The following is a 27,776-nucleotide window of genomic DNA, read 5'->3' as shown; positions in this document are numbered from 1 at the left end:
TAGTTTTTCAAATAATTTATTCAAGATGGTAAAATGAAGCCAAAATAAAAGATTGTACGCCTTTTATATACAGTATACTCCACATTCTAACTTAAGATATATATGAATTTGACTTGGTTATTTTTATGCTTTTAAAGAATATAGCTACGTGCCTACAATCAGAGCTTGATGTATTAAATACAGGACTAAAGAAAAACATAATTGTTCCCCAAGATCTAAGCCAGAATTACCCAGATTAAGAAAGAATGACCAGGAAACAAACCTCAAAAGCCAATGCAGGTCCCGGAAGCAAATGCAAAGAATCCGGAAGTAACTGCAAAGAATCCGGAAGCAATGTCAAGCTCGACCCAATTTACTTTGTGAACCCTTTTTTGGATTAACCGAGGACCATTTAAATTTCGCATGCATGTAACACACAATGGAAATAGTAATGGTTTTTATGCTGAATTGGTTAAAATATGAAACGTTACTTGGGCCCATCTGTTGGTATAAAGTTTAATCAGCGGTCGATTTTAGTACCTGTATGTAAATGGGCTGTCCTATTGGTAGAAATGGATTCCAGACCCACCTCTGCTTTGTATAATAAATAGTTTGTATGAAATAACATGTTTTGAGAGTAAAAGCTAAGGAATCTGCTGAAAGATGTATATCTCATCAATACTGTGCTTTGACACGTGTTTTTTTGAGAACTGCATTTTGCCCAACCTGTATAGTACACTTCTTCAAAAAATAATAGTTGAAACAACGATTTATGATAAATATGCCGATGGCCAACCATAGAATTAGAGCCTTCACAATAACGTAATGAAAACATGATGACAGTGATGAAGCAATCGCCATTGGTTGTTACTGAGTAATTTCAGTCGTCAAAACATTTTCTTAAAGAAACGTCCAACAACAAAAAGGCAATTTTAATTTAGACGTCTCATTTCCCCTTAGGTACCCTTGAGTATACGATAATTGAAAATATAGGTTTGTGGTGAGAAACATCCCACACCCTTGCAATTCCCTCTTAGGAGACAAACAAGATACTAGCGTTAGCCTAGTCTGCATTTTGAATATCAGTTCCTTGTATCCAAATAACGAAGTAGTCAAAATGGCGGCACGATGTTTGTTTGGACTGTCATTTTTTCAAATTGTAAATATCAAATTTCTTTTTATTTGATTGCATTTAGCAAGTACTGTAATCACCAAGTGGCGATGTAGCCCTGACGAACCAATTATTTATTTTGGGTTGCTGGAGTTGTAAACAAGTTTGACCCAAATAATCAAAGCTGTTCGCGTTAGGACTGAGTTTTGCTCTTCCCAAGGCTAACTAGCATAGAAACAATTTTTGAAAAATAAAATTGTTCTCAAGTGATCCGTAGGTGCATTATAGTTAAAGCATTTACTTAAAGAATAGCCCAACTACATTCAATCTCAACCAGTTAATACGAACTGAGATAATTTAAATTACCCTACAAGAATATCTCTAATAGTGATGTTCTTAATCTAAAAATCAAAATAATAATAGTAATTATTATGTGAACATAAATTTATGATACTTTACAACGGTCAGTCATAAGAGGTTGCCAGGTGCACAATTCTGTCAAAAACTTTTGTTTTTCTTCATTTAGCTTCTTAATTTACTGATATAATAATTCAATTGATTACACCCGTGGACTAAAACATTGACCTTTGCGGAACATGGTTTACACCTTATATTGGACTCGTAATAATTATTATTATTAAGGGGAATTTCATCTCTTAAAGCATGCTAACCTTCCGGTACTTACTGATGGTAAACCTTGGTGCTGCAATAGCTGGCCGCTCAATTGTTTTGTTAACCTGTACAAATACGCTTACGCCTAAGCACATGTGTATGCTTAACACGAATATTTTGCTTTCTTATGGGACTAGAATTCCAAAAGCAATAAGCTTTTAGCAGAATTTAACTAGTGGTTTGTAGGTTTCATAGAGTAATTTGTAAAATTTGAAAAGGATGACCTAAACAGGGAACAATAAAAATGTACGCAGTAGGGTAGGGCCTTCTCGTTTTTAAACGTCAAATGGCTGGGAAATTAATCGTATCGGTTTATTTTTAGAAAACTGTTTTCTCAAAAACGCTTCAATCCCCACGTGTTCCAAAAAAAAAAAAATTACGGGTGTTTTGAAGAAAGAAAAAGACCGTCGAAAATATCGGCGGGAATAATTGAATGATAGCAATGTCAATTGTTAGTAGCTGTGTGGTCAAAGGAGGTTTGTATACGTTGGAGAATAAAGGCGCCCGCGTACACACCCCAAAACACAATCGAAAAGAGGCTGATGTACTATTCTGAAAATATACAAGTTTGTCGTTTTCACTTTCCAGTTGTCTCGTTTAATTTCATAGTCGCTGTGTTGAGGGAGAGTAAACCCCCCAAGCACAAGGGTGGTCTTTCTCAGTCGATTTTCATCCATCATTGTTTATCCTGCGGAATGACGTCACTACTCTAAAGTAGAGAATCGGAACTGCCCATCACGGTCTCCCTGGTAATAAGGTCCTGCAATTCATGTCTGGGCTCAGCCTCCTCCATTTCGCAAGATAGACAAAGATAGACGGGGTATAGTAGTCTGGCGTCTGATTTCATCTTAGAAGTGTCATTTTCTTTCGGTTTGAGGCAGCCGAACGTTGTCAAGTAGCTTCAAGAGGAAACTGCAGTAGTCTCTCATGTCGACCAGCATCTCCCGTAGCGTAATTGTCGTTTCTCCTTGCTGCAGAAAAAATAAAGCGACAATTGAAAAACAGATTAATGTCGCGGTTAAAATCTCTGTAAATATAAAAAAATACAGCTTTCCATCAGAACAAACTATACTTTGTCAGAATCAAAGCTTTTCATTTGGAGGACTCAATCTGACCTAGAATAGAGTGGGACAAAATTTATAAACTCAGTTAACCATGGAGTTTTCTAAGATTTCAGCAAACCGTAGAACCCTCCGGGAACTAAACAACAAAGTAACTGAGCTAAGTTTTGTTTAAAAAGAAGAAAAAAAAAAGAAAAAAAAACACACACACACACACACACACACAAAAACCAAGAAAAACCATGGAATTTTATCGGAACCTTATGGGTTACAAAATACCGCAACCTTCAGACTTTTGTAAAAACCAGGCTAGCCTTAATATCTTATTCTTACGGATACCGCAACCTTTATCATAACACGGCTATGTGATTATTTGACTTCAAGATCCAAATAAACCTTATAACCAAATTATAAAGTATCGCAACCTTTATCAGAACAAGGGTAAATGTTTTGACTTTTGTAAGAACCATGCAAACCCTGGAATCGTACAGGAACTATAAATGTAATAATTTAAATACTCTCTATCAAACTCGGCTAAATCTTTTAATCTTCCTAGCACACAGTCAACCACTCGAAAGATGTCGTAAATACATTTCTGGCATAAAAATAATGAAACCAATTTGTTGAATAAATTCCAACCAAACGTGCTTTAGGTAATATAAAAGTACCTAAAGATGAAATGTACCGAAAGCATTCCCGTAGCATGGACCCTTTATTCTACACGCGATACACATGACTTGAAAGGGTTCCGTAGGGTAGATTTACCCCGTCTTATTCATTTTATTATCCAAAGATGAATGCAAGTGCATTTTGTTCTATAAGCCATTTTACTTTGAGAAAGCGGAAGAAGAGTGGAGAATAGTCAAATGGAATTTTAATGGAACTAAGACATAAAATACCGCAACCTTTATCAGGAACATGGTCACATTTGACTTTTGTAAGAAATAAATGGAACTGGCAATGTAACAGATACAACCTTATAAGAGCTCAGGTATATAATGGAGTTTTCAATGAATCCAGCACACCATAGAACTAAACAATATGCAAGAAAACTCAGCAATCTTTTGAGTTTTGTGAAACCCAAGAAACCCTTGGATTTTTACCGAAACTAGGCTAAACAATACCCCCAACCTTTATCCTTTTTGAAGAACCAAACAAACCTTGCAATGGAATCTAACGAGAGATGAGTTTTAAACTAAACTTTGTCTGAATACGGTTGTCTTTGGACTTTTGTAAGAACCAAGCGAACTATAAAGTAACCTCGCTGTCAGAACTCATCTATATCTTTAATTTTTTTCTAGAACTCAGTCAACAACTCGTGGTGTCGTAAAAAATTATATACATCTCTGACATAAAGATAATTAAACTAGTTGAAAATATCAGCCAAGCGTGCTTTTAGTAATGCACAAGTACCCAAAGATGCAGGGTGCGAAGACATTCCAGTAGCATGGACTCTTTATACCTCACGACATGTATTGATTGTAATACTAAAATATTCCGTAGGGTATTTTATACCCGTCTGATTCATAGCGAAAGATGAATTATTTTAAGCCATTTTACTATGAAAGCGGAAAGGGGAGAGAGGAGGATGGTCAAATGGATTTGTTTTGTTTACTTGACCGTTCTATAAATAAAGAAATAGAAGAATTATACCGCCCATTTGCCATCTTTCTTAATGTCGCATGTTTATGAAGTTCTCTCTGATGTTTGATAATCTCTGATTGATAATCCAAACAACAATGCTTGTTCTGTATGAAGCATATAGGCCAAGTTTATTTTGGGGTCAACAAAATATCAATTCAGTGTGGCCCTTTTTAATGTAAGACTTTTCAAACACGGTATTTTTGTATGCAGATTCGATTTCTTTGGGAAGACTTTTTCTGCGTAACAAGTTATTTCTTTGTGACATTAACTAAGTATGCAAATTCTTTAAGATGGTGGAAGACCCGGAAATATTAAGCAGAGGATGTCACTTGATTGGCCCTTATGATTTGGGCAGTGATGACGTAGTATGACCAGAGGACAATGTTGTAAAGAAAGAAATATAAGATAAGTCTCATAAAGTTGTGCTAATTTCCATACACTATGGCCGCGCTGCAGCAACTTTTAAGCATTCGTGTCACGTAATCTTACTGATGTTAAGACGTTTAATGTTGCATCAACAACACAACCAATCTATCAATTTTCGCTACGTATGTGATATTCTTCAAGCACCTCAAGCTTGTTCAGTGCTGAGTGTGCACAATGTTAGAAGTGATGAAAGTAAAACTAAAAAGAGGTTCGCTGATGTCAGCAAATTGAAGGGAAATATCAGGACTTAAAATAAAGGGCAGCTTGTGTGATTTATGAGATGTTAAATTTGGATCGAGAATAAAACATGTTAATTTTGATTTTACCCTTACACCGATGTGCGTAAGCACTGTATACTTAGTCCTTTCCTGAGTTCTGTGAAAAAAAAAATCACATGCATGACTCGGGTTTAATTCGATCCCACAACCTTCTTTAAAGCCCTGGAAACTATTGGTAATTGTCAAAGACCAGTCTTCTCACTTATTGTATCTCAACATATTAGTGTATCTCAACAAACCTGCGAAAATTTGAGCTCAATCGGTCGTCGAAGTTGCGAGATAATAATGAACAAACAAACAAAAACCCAAAAAACAAAATCATTATCACACGATGGTCACACGCAGTTGTGTGCTTTCAGATGCTTGATTTCGATAACTCAAATTCTAAATTTGAGGTATCGAAATCAAAATCGTGGAAAACTACTTCTTTCTCGTAAACTACGTATTTCAGAGGGAGCTATTTTCACAACGTTTTATACTATCAACCTCTCCCCATTACTGGTAATCAAGAAAGGTTTTATGATAATAACTATTTTTAGTAATTACCAATAGTGTCCACTGCCTTTAATGTTTATAACACGTTTTTTTATTTTTTTTTTTATTTTTTATTTTATTTATATACTCTTTCAAATTAAGGTAATGTGTGGCATTTGTGGTCGTGGTCGTCACTGTTAATTTTTACTCTTTGAATCAAGATGCGGTTCATCACTCACGGTTCATGCACTCTCGTTCAAGGACATCCCAAATAAGGAAAATATCATCAAATTATTGACGACATTGTCAATTTGTTTAAATGGAAAAATATCATCAAATTATTGACAACACTTTAATTTGTTTAATGGGCTCTTTATTCATTGACCCATTTGGAGATATCAAATTTTATAAATGGACCTAATGATCATTAAGTTTTAATTGCTTTCCACCTGTCAAATACATCAAACTGCCACAGGTCAATGGAGATGCTTTTATTTTATAACACAGATATCGTTGCCTACTTCACTTTTGTTCATACATCTTCAAGAGATACCGTTGCCCGCAGGCTTAGGGGGTGGACATATATATACATCCGTTTTTAATTGAGTGGGTAGCAAAACACTTGGTATTCTACCGTTTTTGTTAGACACTCGTCAGCAACCTGATCTTTCTGTATATTGACTGTAGTATTTCCCATGGCATCGCTGTTCCCTGAATGTATGTGGGCGATTATTATTATTGATCAAGGGGGAAAAATAATAACAATCCACGAAGGTGGGATGAGAAGTGTCAAATATAACATGATGGAAATGATGCACAACATCCCCCAGCTGAACGAATTATCATTACCATAATTAGATTAGTAAAAACAGGAAAGTTCCTTTGAAAGATAGAGACCCTCCCAACTTAGGACTCTTCAGTTAAGGATTATCAAAGACATTGGGATAATAATTAGCTGACAATGATAGATCCGTGGTTTCTAACTTAAGTGTGGAACACGTACCATCTCACCTTAGGTAAAATGTCCCTTCATCTACTTACCCAGGCCTGAATGCTTCGTGTTTTTGTTTTTTATCAAGTGCAAGGCCACCAAGACAATGGTTCCTTGGTGAGGGGAACACTAAGAGAACATTGTAAATTTCTACATCATTTCACGGGTACCAAGGCAATGACCAGGGGGCAGAGGCAATTGCCTTCGCTGCCCCCGTGAAGTATCAGGCCTGTTAACCACAAACTAGTCACTTCAAATTCTTGAGAGGAAATCTGAAGAGTGTTTGAATTTCTAGTTCACATTCATTTCAATTCAATTAATTAATTCACTTTATTTCCATTCCATACCCAAGATAAACAATTAAACATAAACATAGAAATAACGACTTTAATATGGGGAAACAAATCTTGAAAGATTATGCTCTTAATAAGATAGAAGACACGTCTTGGCTGAGTCCACTGACATGATCTTTTCATCTTTGCCTGAAGGAAGATACCCTGACAATACCCTCTGGTGTCTGGTATCTCCAGAGGGTATTGTGATTTAAAGTCACAATAAAACAAATCATCAGTCACAACGAGCAGCATCTTTTAATGGCATTAGACACTAGTGGTTATTATTCAAAATAATTGTTAGTATACAAACTTGGTATTTGAGCAATGGATAATAGAAAACAATAGAAAACATTGTGACAAACGACTCCCTCTGAAGTAACGTATAGATTTTGAGAAAGAGGTAATTTTTCACTTAAATATTAAACTACTTCATCGGGCCTGAAGCCCTTTCTATGCATCTGAAAGCACACACATTTCTCTTGCAACTTCGATGACCAAGTGAGTCAACAATTTCACAAAGCTGTTATTTCATGCATTTTTTGGGATACACCAAGCGTGGCATGTGAAAATACTGGTCTTTGACAGTTAACCAAATGTGTCCAGTCAGCCTTTGAAATAAATATGTTTCAATAATGGGCATCCGGGTTCATTCAGTGAACTATTCCCCGCAGTTCACCTCTGTGGAGCCCGGTTCGAACCCCAGGCCGGTGGCGTGCCTGCGGGTTGCGTTTTTCAGTCCCTACTTGACTGTGTGGGTTTTCCCCTGTTGGCATTCTCTCACACAAGTGTTTTCTTAATATCATCTTCTCTAAATATTCGCAATTTCTGGCCTACGGGTTAAAGTGATGCTGTCACTTTGGGGAATATCTTGCTGTCATTCCAGATCGATTGAAAACAATAATACGAACACAACTGATGTTTCCTAATGACTTTTCCGACGTATAAAACAACTCAGATTTAACTTGTTTAACTCGTAAACTGTTACTGTTTCATTTCACACAGTAGTCTTGATAATTTGAGTAACAGCCGCACTTAAAATGCTTATCAGAAATACATCTTGTTTGACCGAAAAGAATTTATTTCAACTCTAAAATAAGGATGATGCATTAAGTGTAGTGACACTTGCAATGCCGTTATAAATCAAAAGATAGGAAATCATGCGTCTTAAGAAAATTGTTGGAAGTTTTCTTCTATGGTGAAACTTCAGTTTTTGAATCGATCGCTGCTGTAAGATTTTTGTCAAACCTCTTGTTTTGGTTTATCTTCCCTTTGGGAGATTGTACGCGGACGTTGGGAATAACCTTGATTTATGAAGATTCATAGGTAGATTTTTACAAACCTTCGTGCCTATATTCATCACGAAGTCTCTACCTTTAATATCTGCTCAAGATGATAACAATCAGCGATTTTATATCTTCTTATAAATCGACGAGAAACACACGCCTAATACTACCTACCGCTGCCTGTCAGTCCAATAAACCTCATCATTACGTATGCAGTGTCTTTTGAGTAGCTTAGATGTTTGCTGTACTGCTTCCATTGTACAAATAACACCAAATAACCAATAGAACACTTGAATCTTTATAAAAAGATGGCCATAATCTCACCTCCTTATCTATAACTGAGATGCTGAGAAGAGCCTATTTACGTACTGTCTTAAGATGAATACGATACTCTTGATGTACTGCCAATATCCGAGTCTTGTAACTTGAATCATTCCACTTGACCACTCATATACACGTCATGACGTGGGGTTTAAAAGACACTGAAATCAAGCTTTTTTTTCGTAATGATAATTTCAAGTATTGTATATGGTCAAACAAACAAAAATTAAGTCATGTGATGAAGTTTTTTTCTTTTGCTTTATTGTTGTATAAAACGTTTAAAGATAGTTGAGGCTGTTGCATGGATAGCGTATAACGATTGATGAGCAATAACATCCCAATGTAAGGCATTTGAATATCCCTCCAAGGCCTACCATTGGCATAACACAGCCACTATTTATTCTCTTTACAAAAAACCCAAAATCTCTTGCAAGTTCAATGGGCCCTCCCGCCTGTGTTTCTTGATATCTTATCTAGCGTACGTCAGTCATGTGGCGTTAGTTCCCTCGAATTTTATTTGATGTTATCACTGTAAAATCAACGTGCTCTACCCGTAGACCGTAGACTTGTCTCCACTGTGACTTATATAGCCCCAGTCTTAGAAGCGCTTGCTTCGGGATCGACAATTTACCAAAATGAAAAGATTCAGCCGAAGCAGTCAGGCACTCCTCTCGCAGCCTGATGATGACAAGATTACAAGACTGTGCCTGGATCTCTAGTCCAGTCGCAACTTGTTAAACATAGACTCAAGTTTATTTAAAGACGCTCAAGTGCTCTGTCAAATCTCCCCCTTCAAGTGAAAACCGTGGTATGACTCAACTGACGCCTAGCTGGAAATGAAGTGTTTGATAATAGCGAAATTGCGTTAATAACCTCAGTAAACCAGGCAAATTAATGTTACATTTATATAGTGAATGAGAGAGGGCCTACGTCAACTTGCAGACTGTGCTTTTATTAAATGTCATGGTAACGGGAGAGTGACGCCTCTATATCATTAGAGATCATGAAATAACATGATTACTATAAAACAAAGATTGGAAGTTGGGCATCTAATAACGTTGACCTAAACTTTCCCAAAAGCACGCGTTGACATCGAGTGCACTTTGTGGTGTCCCATGTAGATTCTCTTTTCTTATTCAGGGTTATTCACCTATTATTACTAATCATGTCATTGTTCAAAAAACTGGCAAACATGAAGATCTCCATTTCAGCATGTGACCTCTTCTCGCAAGTTTTTTCTCTTCGTAGCTGTGTGTAAAAACTGATGACAATAGCCCATTTCGCACGAGCGCCATCTTAACAAAATGTACCGCAATGCATTTTGCGAAACCGGGTACAGTTAAGAAACAAATCAAGCTGCTGATACTGCAAGTGATAAGTAACTATGCCAGGTTTTGTAGTTGTCCGCATTGCTTCAAAAGTCAGAACACCACTATGGTTGCCGGTGTTGCTTATACTCAGATTTCACCCATAGTCCGTTACCCAACGATCATGCGCATTTGGGCATGCGGTGCGGGCTTTTTCTAAAATTGAGCAAGCCTCACTTCAGACACGGTTGGCAAGCTCTGACCCAGATGAGGATAGATGTAATATAATTTAACAAATCTACCAATAATTAACACGGAAAGGTGACCCATATTATCGCGGTAGGTTCCTTCAATTACCGCCGGTTCATCATATTTTATCTCATGTGTGTGGCTCATGATGAACTTTCAAGTTCATTATTCGTTTCGAACGACCTTGAATGTGGACCGATGTTATTCATGGAGCAAGGTCGAGTTCCGACAATTTGTCAAGCTTATAAGATACGATAAGAGTTTTACTGGGGAAATTCAAACGAGCCTTGATTTAAACAGTACAGACAAAAACACACACACACACCCAATTATAACAATCAACAGACAGATTGATTAAAAGAACAATACAATAAGTATATCAAGTATAACTTTTGTTTACATGGTTACCTACGCCTGCGATTTATCGTGGGTACTAGGCAAAATTGACCAATATCTTTTCAAACCTTTTGAACAATGGTTTTATTAGTAAATTGAAAATATGTAAAAAATTGTACCGGGAATGAAAAATACTAAGTAACACTTATCTTTCTACCACACATCAAAAGGGGAAAATGGTAAACGAAACGAAATACCAAGTAAATATTTGAGTCGCAAGTGTTGTATGAATGAACTTTATTCACGCAGATATCACAATGGACCAGACGGTAAAATTTCTAATGCAGGTGGCTAGAGTCTTGAGAAAAAAAAAATCCTGTTTTCCTTCAACGAGTAATTGATGTGGGTTCAGCGTCTTACGAGGGAGGCGTTGACATGGCAACCGCACAGAGAGTGCACAAAAGTGTTTCCCTTTATTCAAGACACTATTTGTTGTCCCTTTCAGAAGTTCAACTCGGGACGCTAGCTAGGGTGATGTAAGTTGAGAAATCAGATCGAGACAAAAAAACAATCTTTTTGAGATTTCACTTTTTATAATAGTGTTATATTGAGGTTTGCATACGTCATCGGATCCCAATTTTTCCCTTTGGGAACCACTACTGACTTATCCGCATTCTTCGAAGCCCCCACTTAGTTAAGATTAAAACTCCATCGGAAGCAAACCTCGTCAAGACCTCGGTTAGTGTCAAGACGCTCTCACGTCTCACCGACAATCTTAGATCGTCAACACGAGTAGAATAACATCAAGGGTAAAAACAGAGAAAGTGAGATGAACTTTATAATTCCTTGCAAAGAAGATTCCCCTGGTTGTTATTCGCACCAAAGAATCAGAACTACTTAAAAGATTACATCCCCTTTGACCATATGTTTTGAGGTATACCTTACAAGACAGCCTTGAAAGGCGACTATTGTTAACAATTGATATCTATCATACAAAATTATTGCTTGGTCATCTTAGATATTGAATATCACCCTTGTGACGTGTCCTCGTATTATACGTCTTCAATGAGTGAAAGCCAACAACGTGAGAAGCTTTGTCAACCAAAAATAAACAGTCAATGGATTGTATCTTTGAGTTTTTTAACCTATAGCTTCGTTCTACTTAAAGGCAGTGGACACTATTGGTAATTACTCAAAATAATTATTAGCATAAAACCTTTCTTGGTGACAAGTAATAGGGAGAGGTTGATGGTATAAAACATTGTGAGAAACAGCACCCTCTGAAGTGCCATAGTTTCCGAGAAAGAAGTAATTTTCCACGAATTTGATTTCGATACCTCGGATTTAGAACTTGAGGTCTCGAAATCAACCATCTAAACGCACACACCTTCGTGTGACAAGGGTGTTTTTTTCTTTCATTCATATCTCGCAAGTTCGATGACCGATTGAGATAAAATTTTCACAGGTTTGTTATTTTATGTATATGTTGAGATACACCAACTATGAAGGCTAGTCTTTGACAATTACCAATAGTGTCCACTGCCTTTAAGAAACGAGTCGTGCAGGTGTCACGAAATGTTTTCAAATTGGTTAGCTTTCATGTTAAGAGTTACATACCCTTGATGGCCCTTTTAATTTACGGTTTAGCCACCTCCCGAGTCAATCGAATGACGTATCAACAGCCCACTGGGTACCGCATATTCAAACCACTCGGTGTCTCCTTTTACACTATAACCGCTTCACAAGGGATGGTCATAACATGACTTGAAAGCTCACATCTTACATATCTACCTAGATTCTGTATGATGTGAAATCATCTATCTTTTCTTATCCATCAACCATCACTTCATCTTAAAGAAGGAAAGACGTTCTGCCTTTCACGTCTGTGCAAACTGTCTGCTTAATTACATCGTCAGGACATCCCTACTGATTTCCGGCTGTGGTCTCCATAGTGCTCCCCTTCCTCTCAACTTCGTTCTCGTGATTTCTCGCGGGATGTCTTCTGTTACACATTGGCCTATGAGCATCACGACTAATCTTGAAATCCGTTTGTCAAGAGTGTCAAATACGGGTAACTCTTATAAGGGATAAAATGCTCTGTTTAAGACGGCGCTGTTAAGTGTTCCGGAGTACTGTCAATACTTATTTATTGCGAGAAAGCATTGAGATGATTTTGCATCTCTATATATCTTAAGATTTAAGTCTAATTGTTTATAGAAGACTGGATGTGGGTATAGATCTGTACACGGATGACGGTATTATCCCTACTAGTCAGCCCGACCAGGTCAACTCTAATACCCATAAAAACATTTTTGGTAAAATTTCAATACATCGATTTTATACCTGAATTCAGCATGTATAGGTCTTGTTTTCGTCGGTCAGCAAGTTGCTGCAGCTTGTCAAGCATACAACCCGTACAATTATTCATGCCATCTTCTTCTTTCTATTTATCTACCACTGTTTAATTCCTTTGCCTTCAATTGACAATACTCACATGATCAAACTAATTTATGTGAGTGGAAACTTCAAGAGACTACTCGGCCCTCTCCTCTAGTTTACTTCTTCTTGTGTGTCTTATTCTATTCTCTTTACTCTGTGTAATTAATCTTTTCACAGCGGAACTGCTGAAACTGAGAAGATCTTGTCAGGTTTTGTCAACGGCTTGAATGACGTTCTCTGTAGCCGTCAGTAGAAACAAAAACCTTGACTTGTTGTTTCTCAGAAACTCATCAAGAGTTGATCATGATAATACTCTCTATGGAAAAGTGTCAAGTTGTGGACAATACTGTATTGACTGGCAGTAAATTGTTATGGTGTGGTAATCGGCTACTGTGATGAAGTTGTCATATTTTGTTACCTGTCAATTATAACGATGTGTGCCACTGGGATGAGAGAGCGGAACAATGAAACTGCCCCTAAATGGAAGACGCAAATAAAAGCCAAGGGGAATTACTTCCGGAGAGTTCAATCATCATTCCATTCTGAAGGACTACTGACGTAAGCAAACTGTTAGAGACAAAATCAATAAATACAAGTTGTCTTTTGATGAATACGGTAGCCATCTTTGTTTACAAGAAAACGATAAAACAACTTCGAGTTGTGCTCAGGAATTGTGCCTACCTGTAACCTTTAACGCTGCATTTGATCACAATCAATTTTTTGGAATTTCTGATTGTCTAGAGTGATGTTTAAACAATGATTATCGGGACCAGCTGTTTCCATGACAACCATTTCGGGATAGGAACGTTCTTTAATGTGCGTTTTTCTTTTTTCAAGACAAATTCTATATGTTTTGTTTGCCAAATCAAACTCGGTAGTGTTATGGGAGATGTATTTGAAAAACGATGGATAACACTCTTTATCTTCAAGTACGCGCTAATCCTCCAATCAGATTGGCAGAATGGAGTGGTGATAAAAACCTATATTGCACGGCTAATATCACTACCTGCGTATAGTATTTTTACGAAGCAAAGCGGAGAGCCGCGCTTTTTTAAAGGTTGATCACTATACTCATGAAGATATCCACCGAGTTTTATTGAAACTCTCCGATCAAAAAAAAAAAAAAGTTTTAATACAATCCCTTGTGAACAGCCTCCCACTTCAACTCAGCCAAGCAGATACTTTTTCGAAATCATTGCTTCGGCCTTCGTTTTGCAGAGTGTCATCCCTGACATACATGGTGCACTAGAAAATGTTAATATTATAATTATTTGTTATGCGTCATGCTTAGAAAGTGTACGTCCTGATTTAAATAAGACTTTAATGTGCTGAACATGAGAAACACGATTATGATAGCCTTAAATTAATCAATATCGATGCACCTGACCTTTAAGAATCAGATCACGTGTAAATACCACATTTCTTAACTTTATCATCTTTACAAACCACCAAATGGAAAATTTAGTGACCGGTTGGATGGTTCGTGTAATGTTATAAAGCGCATTCGGAAATGAAATTTTCTTGGGCATTGTTAAGGTAGAGGTGTTGATCTACATGCTTGATTCACTCTTATTTATACTTGCAATATCACCTCAGGGGGGATCGCATACCCCCAAAAGACACCGCAATAGTTCGTGATACCCGCGGGGTATCGCTTCATTCAGATGAGTTGACTATCCCTAAAGGATCCAGCCACTGTGTGAAATATTCAAACATATTTACGCAAATAGACCACATCTTTTCAAACTGCTGCAGTATGATATTGGTTTCTGCCACCATTGTGGGCATGGGTGTATAAACAAACAACTACAACAAGGTCGCTTTGGTGATGGCGTTTCTGTCGGGGCAGTCCTCATCTTTCATAAAGGACGAATTAATTGATAAGTTCCGTATAAGAGAGAAACGTGATTGCAATTTATGCAGGCGTGTTTTGACCAGAGGGTTGTTTACTGTGTTGACCAAATTATTGAGATTTTAAAAACTGCAATGATTCGTGGAAACCTTAAGACATGGAAATGTTTTAACATCTAAAAATAACATCTAAATTGTACTGACCAGATAACATATTTAGATAGACTGCAATGGTTCTAGGAAATATTAAGATATGTTGACTGTTTAACTCCTAAATCATACTAAATGTTTTTCCCGGAGAATTTTGTAAACTGTCTTGACCAGATATAGAGATTGTAGAAACTGCAAAGGTACTATGAAAACGTAAGATATGGACATGTTGAAAAATCTAAATCATACTTGGTACAACTAACGTACCAAGATTCAATTTCCTGAATCCGTACGTCAGTTATGAATCCGTCTGAAATGCCTCCTTTTTGTTTTGTTTTAATCAAACTTGTTTTCTTGCCTTGGAGGCCAACAAACTGTATAAACAACATATAGAACATGGTGCCTCACCACTGATGGTATGGGCATAATTTCAGCTAATCATTGTATCGAGAATCCTTGACACTTTGTGTCCTTAAGCAGAGGCACTTGGTCATTATTGCCTAATCCTTGGGATAGGATGAAAGGTCCTACGGGTTATAAAAGAACCAAGCAAAGTCTAGGGTGTTTGGCTCGTTGTTTCTGTCATGGTCTTGCAGCAATGTACGCCACCTCACCTGTTATCACCCTACATATTGTTTCCTTTCATAACCAATCAAATCACGCGTACTTTGATTGAAAGTTTCAAATCCTACTTTTAGTCTTCCGGTACATATGCATTTATAAATCTCAAGGCTTATTAGTGGCAGTTTAAGTGAATGATAGTCAATCCCCAGCCACGGTCAGCGAGCCCGGAACGTCACAATGTACCTCCAAGCTATTCAGAAAGTATCTATACTAAATGAGCGACAGAGCAATTGAATGTCAAGGCTAAATAGTTTTCCGGCTGGTAAATCTTCGTCACTTTCTATAAGTCCCATCTCTTAAGACTTCCCCTCCCTCTTGCTGTAAAACGTTCCTCCGCTATTATTAGGAGCTAAAGGTAGCACGGGCAAAAATAAGGTGTTTTGGCGAGGAGTGTTATTTGTTTTCCTATGGGAGCACTCCTGACTATTTGCGTTTGCTCTTTTCTCAAAGGTACTTTAAACCGTTGGTAGTTGTCAAAGACCAGTACTCTCACTTGGTGTATCCCAACATATATGTATGAATACAATAACAAATTGGTGAAAACTTGGCTCAATTGGTCGTCGAAGTTACAAGATAAAAATGACAGAAGAAAAAAAAACACCCTTTTTGCACAAGTGTGCTTTCAGATATCATCTGGAAGGCTCCAGGCCTGATGAAGTCTTTTAATATTTGAGTGAAAAATTACTTGTTTCTAAAACTACGTTACTTCAGAGGGAGCCGTTTCTCACAATGATGTATACTTTCAACAGCTCTCCATTGCTTACAAGTAACTTTTGATGCTAACAGTTATGTTGAGTAAGTACCAATAGTGTCCATTCCTTCAATCTACGCAATTATTAGAGGCTCGTCGTCTACTTTATCTGTTTTTATGATCATAATGACACAATCTGTATTTAAACCCATAACGTGTCTTGGAGGTAAGATTTGTCAATCATGATCAAAATTTCTTCCATAGACTTATCCTTGTGTGGAATATTTGCAATAAATTTACATTAAAAAACCTTGACACGGACCAGCAAGTCTTGTTAGGAATCGCCTCTTGGAGGCCTTCTCTTAAATGATCTCTATTACTGCCAGTCAGTGAAACAACTAAGTATTGTCTGTGTATTTTATAAACTAGACCCTAAGGGCCGAAAGGAAAGTTTCAAATTCAGGAAACAATGTAACATGAAATAATCATAATTTGGTACAACGGACATCCATACCAATGTGGCTGTTTACTTTGTACCTATTCATGATAAATTATATTTCTATATTGTAGATTTATCTGGTTCGACAATTAGTACTTTCCCACACAACAATTTAGGCGATTGTTCGATAACTTTGAAGTAAGTGATTCAAACAGAAAGAACGAAAAAGACAAAGACACCGAAATAAAACGAATAACCTCGCACTAATACGCAATTGAGGTTCTTAATTTCATACGTAGATTTCATTCGTAATCTCAAACTAAATTCACCTTGCAAGTTAAATTATTCCCTAGATTTGTAATCATAGATTCCACTATTTGGAGTGGTTGCTTTGGCTACAGGAGAAACAAGGGTTACTTCCGGACTAAATGGACCAGGTGTAACTCAAGACTCATACAAATGCAACATTGATCTAAATGAATCTCAATACAATACTGTGAGAACTAACACAGAGGTGACACTAGAAAGATATGATAACAAGAAGTCGAGACTCTTCTGTTGTTTTTGTTTAAATTTCCGATCAAGAGAGATTCTCTGGGGGTAAGATCTTGTGTTAGTGAAACACAGTCACATTTCTCATATTTTTCCAAAAGTGGTTAAATTTGTTGTTTTGACATTTAAGGATCACACTGATATGACAGATGTACTTGTGAACAATCAGTGACACCTAAAACCCTTGGACGTACACTTTTTGTTAAAGGGTATAGTGTGTGGGTATTCTTAAGAATACAAATTTTATATCTGTTAACAAAACTATTCTTTGAAATTATAAACAATATTCCTGTGTGCGGCGGTATACAACTCATTCTACGAATATCGTAAATGGCATTTCAATTAGATTGCTTACTGCCACTAGGGTGCATGGCTTCAGCATCATAAACAATATGCCGACAAAGTTCACTTAATAATTAATTCTTTATGAGTATGGTTCGGTAAAAAAAAGTGCATGGTACACAATTTTTACAAACAACTTGGCGACAATTTAATAATTGTTCGTTTCGATTGGATTGAAAAAGAAAATAGAAAAAAAAACTGTCTCGGTGTTACCACAGGACAAATTCAATCAACTTCGTTACAAATACAAAGTAACAATGGAAGCAGTCGTCTGTTTAAAGCAGTCTTGGTACTGAAAAGGTATCAAAGCGATACCCTGTTATTTCACATAACTTTAATTCATATACAACTGGTAAGGGAGATGGCCGTAGCTTTCGATACAGACCGGACCTTCTTTAGTGGCATAAACAAAAGAGTAGAAACAGATTAATATATTATACACACACAATGTTCCCCTTATCGATGTTGCTTTTGACTTTTGGAACAGTCCCTAAATTGATGCTAGAGTAATCTCTGAAGACAGTGAAACCGATGCAAAGTACCTATCTGTCATTGTGTGTTTAGTCTATGAACAATTTCTAACCATAAATACAACCACCGAATATGTAATTATCATTTTGATATCATACGATTTCCAGTTCATCTCATTCGCATGTGGTTCCCAAATTTACTGAGAAACGTTACTGCAGTAACGCTTTTCAGATTTAAATTCTTTGTGGTACAAAGTGATACCTTTTTTCTCATAACCGCTTTACTTCGAAAAGAAATGTCTCTCACAATTCATCATCTACTATCCAAGGCTGCTGAGCTTCTAACCTAATAAGTTTTTATTGCAACTAATTTCCTGAGTCATTACCAAACGTATGAGACCCTTTTAAAGGAACACGTTGCCTTGGATCGGACGAGTTGGTCAAAACAAAAGCGTTTGTAACCGTTTTTTATAAAATGCATATGGTTGGAAAGATGTTATAAAAGTAAAATACAATGATCCACACAAGTTTGCCTCGAAATTGCGTGGTTTTCCTTCTACTGTGCGAACTAACATGGTCGGCCATTTATGGGAGTCAAAATTTTGACCCCCATAAATGGCCGACGTGTTAGTCGACGAGGTAAAAGGAAAACCACGCAATTTCGAGGCATGTTTGTGTGGATCATTGTATTCTACTTTTACAACATCTTTCTACCCATATGCATTTTATAAAAAACGGTTACAAACGCTTTTCAAAGACCAACTCGACCGATCCAAGGCAACGTATTCCTTTAAGTGAACAGCCATCATCGTCATCCCTCTGGTATTCATACACCGAGCGGTCATTTTAAAGTGTATATTTTACACCTCATGTTTGCTATCAGAATATATGTTTAGATAACCGGATAAGAAGGTGAGGTGGTGCGGAAATCTGATATTTATATAAAAAGATGTTTATGAAAATTGCTCTTGGCTAAAAAGTTGCTAATCCAACACACATGAAGACACAATGTGACACTTTTTTGTCGGATCATGCTATTAATGATTCTCTCGCTGTAAATGTCGATCCTTCAAAACTCTTGCTTTTACTGTCAAAGATCGTTTTCAATCATCGCACGGAATAGATCATTATGGTTCTCAGGTGTTTCCGCTTGCTTAAAGGCAGTGGACACTATTGGTAATTACTCAAAATAATTATTAGCATCAAACCTTTCTCGGTTGTGAGTAATGGGGAGAGGTTGATGGTTATAAAACATTGTGAGAAACGGCTCCCTCTAAAGTGCCATAGTTTTTGAGAAAGAAGTAATTTTCCACGAATTTGATTTCGAGACCTCAGATTTAGAACTTGAGGTCTTGAAATCAACCATCTAAACGCACACAACTTCGTGTGACAAGGGTGTTTTCTTCTTTCATTATTATTTCGCAACTTTGATGACTGATTGAGCTCAAATTTTCACAGGTTAGTTATTTTATGCATATGTTGAGATACACCAACTGTGAAGGCTAGTCTTTGACAATTACTAATAGTGTCCACTGCCTTTAAACACTTCAAAAGGCGGTTAGTTATAATTTATGTGGAAATACTTTACAGTATGAAAAGAAAAGAATTAGCTCTTGCAAACTGCTTTCCGACCAAACTGACCTTATGTTGTCAATGCAAAAAGTCGTTTAAAAACAACCAGGCCATAATATACTGTATTTTTTTACTTTTTGGTATATTTATATAACATTTGTTATGATATAATGTTAAGAGGTTGACTCTTTATTTGAGTTTTTAATGTTATAGCGAGAAAGAGAGGGTCATATGGGGCGCAGCTAGCTAATGCCGATCGTGTGTTTCATTTTAATATTTTCAAAAGCGTAAACAAAATAAATAACACGATCTTTAGAGGTATGTAAAATTACATTTTGCTACATTATTAATCCAGACAAAAAATATATATCGTCGGCTCTGGCTCGGAGTCGATCAATACCAAGAATATTAACAAAACGACACTTGAACAAAAGTTGATCAATAAGCTCCGTTATTACACAATATTATCTCATTAAATTTAGCGATCACGCGTTAAGAGAACAAAAGTAAGAAATTAATACTGGAGCCCTTTTGCTGGCGGCTAGTTCTTTTAGAATGACGCCGCCCTTGCGGCGGTATTATTATAACTCTATCCTCTTGGGTAGATCGACTGCTGAGTGGTAAGGGTGTGGAGCTAAATTAACTGGTTGTATGACCCCAAGGTATACCACTACTGTGTTGATGTTGTCTATCTTAGGATAGAAATCCCGCACTTGGCGTCAAATACTGTAGTGTTTGACATGTCAGATGCAAAATAACGGCGTACCTCATACATTTCAAATTTAATATAAAAAAGGTAAAGTTTGTGGACGAATTGCCCGAGAAAAAAAATCATCTCAGTATCTGAGTGAATAACAAGTGAGATACATGTAGCTTTGAGAGCCTTTTAGTACTGGTAAAATGAAGTGTTTACACTCATCATTTAGTAGAGTAACTATTTAAAGTGATTTGTATTAAGAGATCACTTTTGGAATGAAGGCTTCTGCTTTAATTTAGCGTCATTAAAAATTGATGTTTACCTTGACCCTTCAAGGAAAAATCGATCTGAAAGTAGCGATTTACGAGTCATTATGCTCCACTGACATGCTCCGATAATCATAGCGAGTGCACTGGCAAGTCTCTAATTTTGTGAAAACCCGATTCAATTTGGATAAGTACTCGTGGAGCTTTGTATTAAATGCACTGTACATTATTGGTAAATACTCAAAATTATTGTTCATGCAAACTTGGATAGCTGTTGAGTAGTAAAAAACATTGTGAGAAGTGAGAGTTTTTGACAAAGAGGATTATCTCACTTAAATATTAAAAGACTGCATGCCTAAAGCCGTTTTAGTAATCTTGAAAGCTCTTAAAGTTGTGCAACAATGGTGTTTTTAATTTTTTATTTGTTTATTATTCTCTTGCAACTTCGATGACCAATTAAGTCCAAATTTTCACCGTTTTTTTATATATATTTATGCATGTATTGGGATGACAAAGTGAAAATACTAGTCTTTGTCAGTGACCAAACGTTTCCAGTGTCTTGTAGCATTGCTGATTGTAAAAGCCAAAATAAAACTTCAGGAAAATTTAAGGCAATTTATTTGCAAATGCAGTGTTTGTGAAGTCGAAATGAAACCGCTACCTGTGCCAACTCCTTCGTTTACCTAAACAGCTATATAAATGGAATTTTCGACTGACACATTCGAACCACATTCACTATGTCAATCGTTAGTCGATGTTTCTATAGACAAGTTTGAATGCAATGTTCACATGATTTATTTGTTTAGCTATAAACAGCGATTTTGAGTTAATGTAATCCCTGGGAACGTGTGGTTAATCTTCTGACTCAGTTCAGCCTCATTTTAATTCGTCAGGTACCACACTTCATCAAATATGAAAAACCAATGCATTCCAATGAAATGCATTATTGATTTCGAGTGTAAAGCATGTATTATGCATGATAGATTATTATATTGAGAATCAAATAATGACAGAAATATTCAATATAATCTCTTAACTCAAGCGGGTGGGAGACTTAAATATTAATGACAGGTGTTTTGTATATCGTCCAAAACAAATCTACTGAATGTATCAAGATTTTTAAAGCTGGCTTTGGGTATAAGCAAAATGAGGTTCAAAATCTTGACGGTATAAACAAAACTTACCTGATCTTCACTGAAGCTTGATGGGTCCAAGAAAGTTTGTTGAGGGCGCCCTGCGGGAGCCGATCTCTTTCCCCCTGCTTTCCACCTGTTCTGTCCACCCATGGTGAACGTATTGTGGGCGCTACATACTAAAGAACCTAAAACCAGGGCTAGGTATATGGTGGCCGTAACCGAGTAACTCCCCATCGTCTTCGAACGCGATTGATAGATCAACTACAGATGATGTCCGGAGTCCTATAAGAAGGAAAGAGAGAGAACCGAGAATTATCTTTTAAGTCGGTCGTGTCAGTGAAGATGCAAGGAGAGCGAACGACATGTGACTAATGAACACGAGATTTGATTTGTTCTTTTCTTATCAGATCCAAGTTCACCTCAAGTGTGCGTCACAATGTTTAGTTCACTCGCCCACCAACCAAAATCAACTAGCAGAAATGCCACCAAAGGGCTGGTGTTTGATTCGCCGTCAACGAGGTCACTTAAAGACTTAATGGCAGCATTAGACCACGTGACAGTGGTGCTAAGCAACGTCAACTCGTACAAATCAATCAATTACTTCAAATTACTATACAGAGCATGCACCTGTATGTATGTTTCTGTACCGTACATTGGGCAAACCACGTCGACTCTTTTACCAATGCAATTTGGTATAAGAAAAGAAGAAAAAAAAATATACTCTTGAGTTATACGATATGTTTTCAATGCGTTTTCAAAGCATGCATGAAAGGAACATGTACGGTGGGAAGCCGGACTTATAAGACAAAACACGTACAAGTCTCAAGGGAACCCGATATTTCCATTTCAAATAACTACTTGTGTCGAATGTTTCTCTAGTAATTATAATCACAAACCTTCTTAAGTGACGAGGCCTCAAGTCAAAATCCGTCCAAACAAACTAAGAAGTATCGTATGATTTCAAGGGCTAGAAGAATAACAGTGGTTCCTGAATAGAGTTGCTTTTAACAATAAATATCTTGTAAGACTGGATCGAGGTGTTGATTTTAACATCTGAAACTTTTCAGTTTAACAACAAATATTTGAAATAGGCACCAGCCGCAGCGAGCATTGTACTGTCAAAGCCCATTGTGCAGCCAAAACCGCAAACCTATAACTTGCATATCAGTATATGCAATGGAAAATTGCTTGAAAAATAAAAGTGGTATCTCACATATCCAGCAAGAAACCACATTTTAAAATGTGGATCTAACAGGGGATTGTTTGTCCGCGGAGTGATATTTGGATAATCAGCCCACTTCGTATAGTTCTCAGCATCGTGAATAGGCCCATATATATTTATATTATGTATTCAAAGGGAATAACACTTTACAGCGAGCTGGTGGGTTTTATAGTGCAAACAGAAGTGTGGCTCAAGTGACGTTATAAAAACTCCCTTCTTAAAACCCACACCCCTCAACAAAATAAACAGTAGACAATCTCGAGACACAATTCCAGATGGGAATACAAATGCCTCTGTCTCTTTAGGGACCACCATTCCCCACCCCCAGCACACCCCCTTATCGACTCTGAGAAGCTGCGCTTTGGCATGTATCCACGAACCATTTTCATGATTTTGAACTGATGACGTTATTCAAGTAAATAATTTACTTTTAAGAGTTGACGTCGCATACAATGACTACCTGCGTTTGTCACGTGACGAACCATCTATCACTTACTCGCAAATATGTTTGCATAATACGCATTTATGACTCGAAAAATTTCCCACGATTTTCACGTTATTTTGTACTGGCATATTTGACATCAAGAAGATTTAATTAACAAACTTTTTTGCGGGAGTAGTGAGGTGTTTTTTTTGTTCGTGTATGTCTTCACGCAAGACCGTTTTGCTGACAAATCATTTTGCAAATCGGACCGCCGGCCGTCCCTGACGCCATATAACCTCTCGACAACCCTTCACGCCATGTCTTACCAAAATTACCTAACAGTGAGAGAAAGATAATTGATCAAATTTTATCCAGCACTTTCAGGAGCTTTTAAGTATGTATTTCATGGCTGACCAGGCCCATTTTCTTACTTATCTCCCGTCGGGGTTTACACGTCGTCTTGAAACACAATTTGGTGCAATTTAACCACGGACAGCGCCCGAGCCTTCCCAAGTATGTAAATAAAGCTTAGCACGCACATTTTTGCTTCTGAGTGGTTAATATCTGTATGTTTAAAAATCATCTAGACTGCCGTGAGCATCACGTAGGATTTATTTCAAGAAATGTTTGGTTGAGGCGATGTTGAGACGATGTTTGCTTCATGCGATCATCGAAGTTTAGAAGACACTAACAAGATAACGTTACAATTTACTTGGTTTACCACGGCAATGCACCATTAATCCCAGCACGTTCAACATCAAATATCCATTGCTGTAATAATCCCAAGTTGAGAACAGGAGAAGAAGACGAAACTGAAGTAGAAGAGAACCCTCCACTAACGCAAGGATACCCGATAGTTGTATCGTGAGTGGTGCTAGGATTCGAGAGACTCGTGACGTCACGTAGGAGTCAAAGGTTTATATCAGTCGCAAAGTTTCTGCTGCCTGATATGGCAGAAGTTTAAACTCTGGCTTTGTATTCGGTGTACGATTTTAAATCAATGCGAAGAAATCATGTGTAACTGTGCAGATGTCTTTCTAGCATTTCAAAAAAGAAGATCAATGATTGGAACAATCAGGCACAGATAAAGTCACAGAAGGCAACTGCCATTATTAAGTGATATTTGCGTTAGCAAAATGTGTAAATCTCTTTTGAGTAGGGTGCTGAAAAGAGCCGATGGTTGACAACTCAAAGTTTCGATCAGTACCCTTTGATCGTCTTCAGGGGATAACTTAGGTCTTTCAATCGGATAACGTCCCACGTCATACTTTTAATAATGACTTCCACAAACCCTTAATGTTAATCTAATTTCCAATTTTCTCATTTCTGGTTAGGCCTACATGAAATTAATGTTGAAGACAATCATTTCAGGGCCCTGTTAAACACGGAGAGAATACTAACAAGCATTATATTACTCACTAATCAAATGAAAGCTTTTTGCTCAATAAAGCCACGGGACACTCCTTAGCAACTCAATGAAAGTTGGTCCTCATCCAGGCCAGGGGGATATGGATACCTTTTAATAACAGCCCTGGTTTCTTTACGCCTGTTCTTCCCCCCTGCTCAAATATTTTACATCAATACAATGATTCGTTTTCTCTCGCCTTTTGGAAAAAGTGCACAGGGTTCTCGTTTTTCAAGTGCAGTTCTGTACAGAGGCAAATTGTTGCTTATGATTCCGAGCTGCTTTGATTGTAAGTGGACCCTATTGGCGTAAGGCTACCTGATCTGGTGCATGACTACAGGACACGTTACGTGTATGTCCATGGGGGTAGATGGTACACTATACACTCCTTCACTCCTGTGTATTGGGCTGGATTGATACCCGGTATCATAAAAACGTCAAAGTGTTGCATCGATATTGTCAAGTTATAATGACTAAAAACTATCTGTAGAAGCTGCTATAGATTGAACTCAAGTAACCAGCCATCAAGTGTTATAAGAGTTTACAATAGGGAGGCAGGGGACCATCAGCGAGTCGTTCTAGGGGCTTCATGCGAGGAGAAAGAGAGAGGGGAGAGAAAAAGACGAGGGCAACTCGAGTTCGGTGGACAAAAGAACTGGAAAAAAAAGCATCTAAGGTAGCTTGCATTACCTGGCTGGATTGGCCAACAGCCCTTAAAAGCATATTTGCTCCTTTCTAAATCAACCATGGTGCTTGCTCACAAAACCACTCATGACTCAAGAAGTAAACAAAATGTATACTCTCGCCCAAGTGACTGGAATCTAATAGACATAATTATTACCGACTGTCCATTGTATACAAATTATCGAATCAATATTACCCATAGTAATATAGCCTTCTACTTCATGTAGCTTTGTCTTGATTATTAATATTTTTCGGAAGCTAATATTCCTATAGTCGGTGAATTCACAAATACTGTGAAAAAAAGCCTTCTTTTTGTTACCCCTTTATCGGAAGGGAATCTCACGTAAGAGAAAGAACCGATTCAGTCAACAGTTAACACCAATGTGTCTTTCACTTTGAAACATAATTAAAAAGTCCCATAAAGTCCCATAAAGTCCTATATAGAGCTTAGTTCAACCATACACCATAAAAGCAATCAAACACTAGTTCACTTTTCCTGAGCTTAAAATACTAAAACTTGTTTTGATTTGTTTGTCTCTAAAGTTTGTATAGGGCTGGCACGTCTATAATGACGAGGCGTTTTACTTTCGTCCTGATTAGGATAAATTAATTGAAACATGCATGATATTCTCCGAGATCAAAAAATGGAGAAAATGGATATAAACTATAGAATTTTACCTGGAAATGAAATTATATACAAAATTAAAACGAACTCTTACCTATTTTGGAGTAATTTACATTATTTGAATATTTTCATTAGTTGGGCATTACAATGAGGCAAAAGTCAAAACACGGTCGTCATCATAAAGGTACTGAGTACATATGACAAGATGATTTTGCTGATTGAACTATTACGAATTGTTTGAATGAGTAAAATCTCTTGCTTTATTATATCTAGTCTCAAATGAGAACTAATTAATTATTCCATATTTTTACCTACAGAATGATCGTCGCCAGGATGAACAAACAGGAGTGAATGCTAAGTGGTAAGTGCACAAATCTTATTAATAGTTGTTTTGCATAAACTACCATTCGTGTTTCATGTCCCTTGAGAGATCCACGAATTAGTTAATGAATTTTATTCTTCGAAATAATACAATTTCATTCTATTTTTTATTATTTTTTTTCCATCTTTACTACCCAACACCTGCTTGCGATCATCAAAAAAAAAAAAATAAGAATTCGGTATGTCAAAATAAAGTAAATTATGATAAAGGAAAATCGCTTACCAACACGAAGAGACCTATGGTAAAAACACAACGTCAAGCTATTAATGACGTTTCGACCATAGCGGAGTCTTTCTCGAAGGCTAAACTAAGTTAAACGAGAAACTGTGTTTAAAGAAAATTAAGGGAGTTACTTACCGGCAGCCAATAGTACCTAGCTTGAGTTGTAAATGAAACGATCCCTTCACTTTGCACAACGTCACGGAGCATTTATATACGAACTAGGAGAAAGAATGTACACTGAACATGACGTGGGAGAAATATTACAGTCAGTAATCCAGTCAAACCAAGTATCCGGACTCGCTCTCTATTCACGGCTTCTCAAAGTGAAGAAAGAAAAAGACAGATAACCACCCCGCCAGCCAGGTTTATATAAAAGATATGAATATTAATGAGGGACTAACTGTTTCCCTAGCCGACCAATCAGAGCTGTTTGTCGTGTTGTAGTTCCCCGTGACCGTTGGGTCGTGCGTGGTGGAGCTGAATTATGTCCAATAAAACAACCGTATCCAATGTATGAATATGTTGGCTACTCTATGCAATCCTATGTGAATGACTATAGCACTACAAGCCATTTGTTTCCTCTTTTTATTTTTTATGAAGCTGTCATGACGAAAGTGATTAATCAGCGATTTCAAAACAAGATGAAGACTTTCCCCTGATATAGTCTCGAATATGTAAAATCAATAATTCAGTTATGTTTAGGTGAGAATCAAAAACACTACTTCCATGTTCTTTTGGGGGTTATTCGTAAGATACTTGAGTTTGTTCAAACTCAAACAAAAACATTTTTAAACGTCTTAAGGTAAAATGTTTCATTTTACGTTACAAGACATATAAACAATGTTTTCCTTTATTATCATCGTATCGATGGGTTATAGTCAAACTGATTTGACTTACACTGTTCTTTCTAATCAGAAAAAACTCTGCTGACAATGTTGACGTCACGATGACGTAGTCGCTTCGGTTTTAAATTCAATGTAAAGCCGAAGTTCGTTATAAAATATCAAGTTTCTGTTTGCCTTTTTTGGTGATATATCACGAGAGTTTGCCTTGGATTCCTCTTTAACGACTTGACAATACTGCTGCAATGTCTTTAGCTTCTGAACTTGGCGTTTG

The 27,776-nt window shown here is 37.1% G+C and overlaps 1 protein-coding gene across 1 annotated transcript; it reads right to left on the bottom strand.

Moving 5' to 3' along the window:
* Window positions 1-26,981, bottom strand: LOC139941197 (uncharacterized). Its single transcript, XM_071937657.1, has 3 exons — window positions 26,796-26,981; window positions 21,745-21,978; window positions 1-2,733 (listed from the first exon to the last, which is right to left on the bottom strand). Exons 2-3 carry the CDS (start codon window positions 21,928-21,930, stop codon window positions 2,620-2,622), a joined length of 300 nt encoding a protein of 99 aa, XP_071793758.1. The 5' UTR covers window positions 21,931-21,978; window positions 26,796-26,981; the 3' UTR covers window positions 1-2,619.
* Between the last annotated feature and the right edge of the window lie 795 nt (window positions 26,982-27,776).

Source organism: Asterias amurensis, chromosome 8, assembly GCF_032118995.1.
Source record: "Asterias amurensis chromosome 8, ASM3211899v1".
Classification (NCBI taxonomy): Eukaryota; Metazoa; Echinodermata; class Asteroidea; order Forcipulatida; family Asteriidae; genus Asterias; species Asterias amurensis.
The sequence above is the reverse complement of the archived record's forward strand: the minus strand, read 5'-3'. Positions and strand labels throughout refer to the sequence as shown.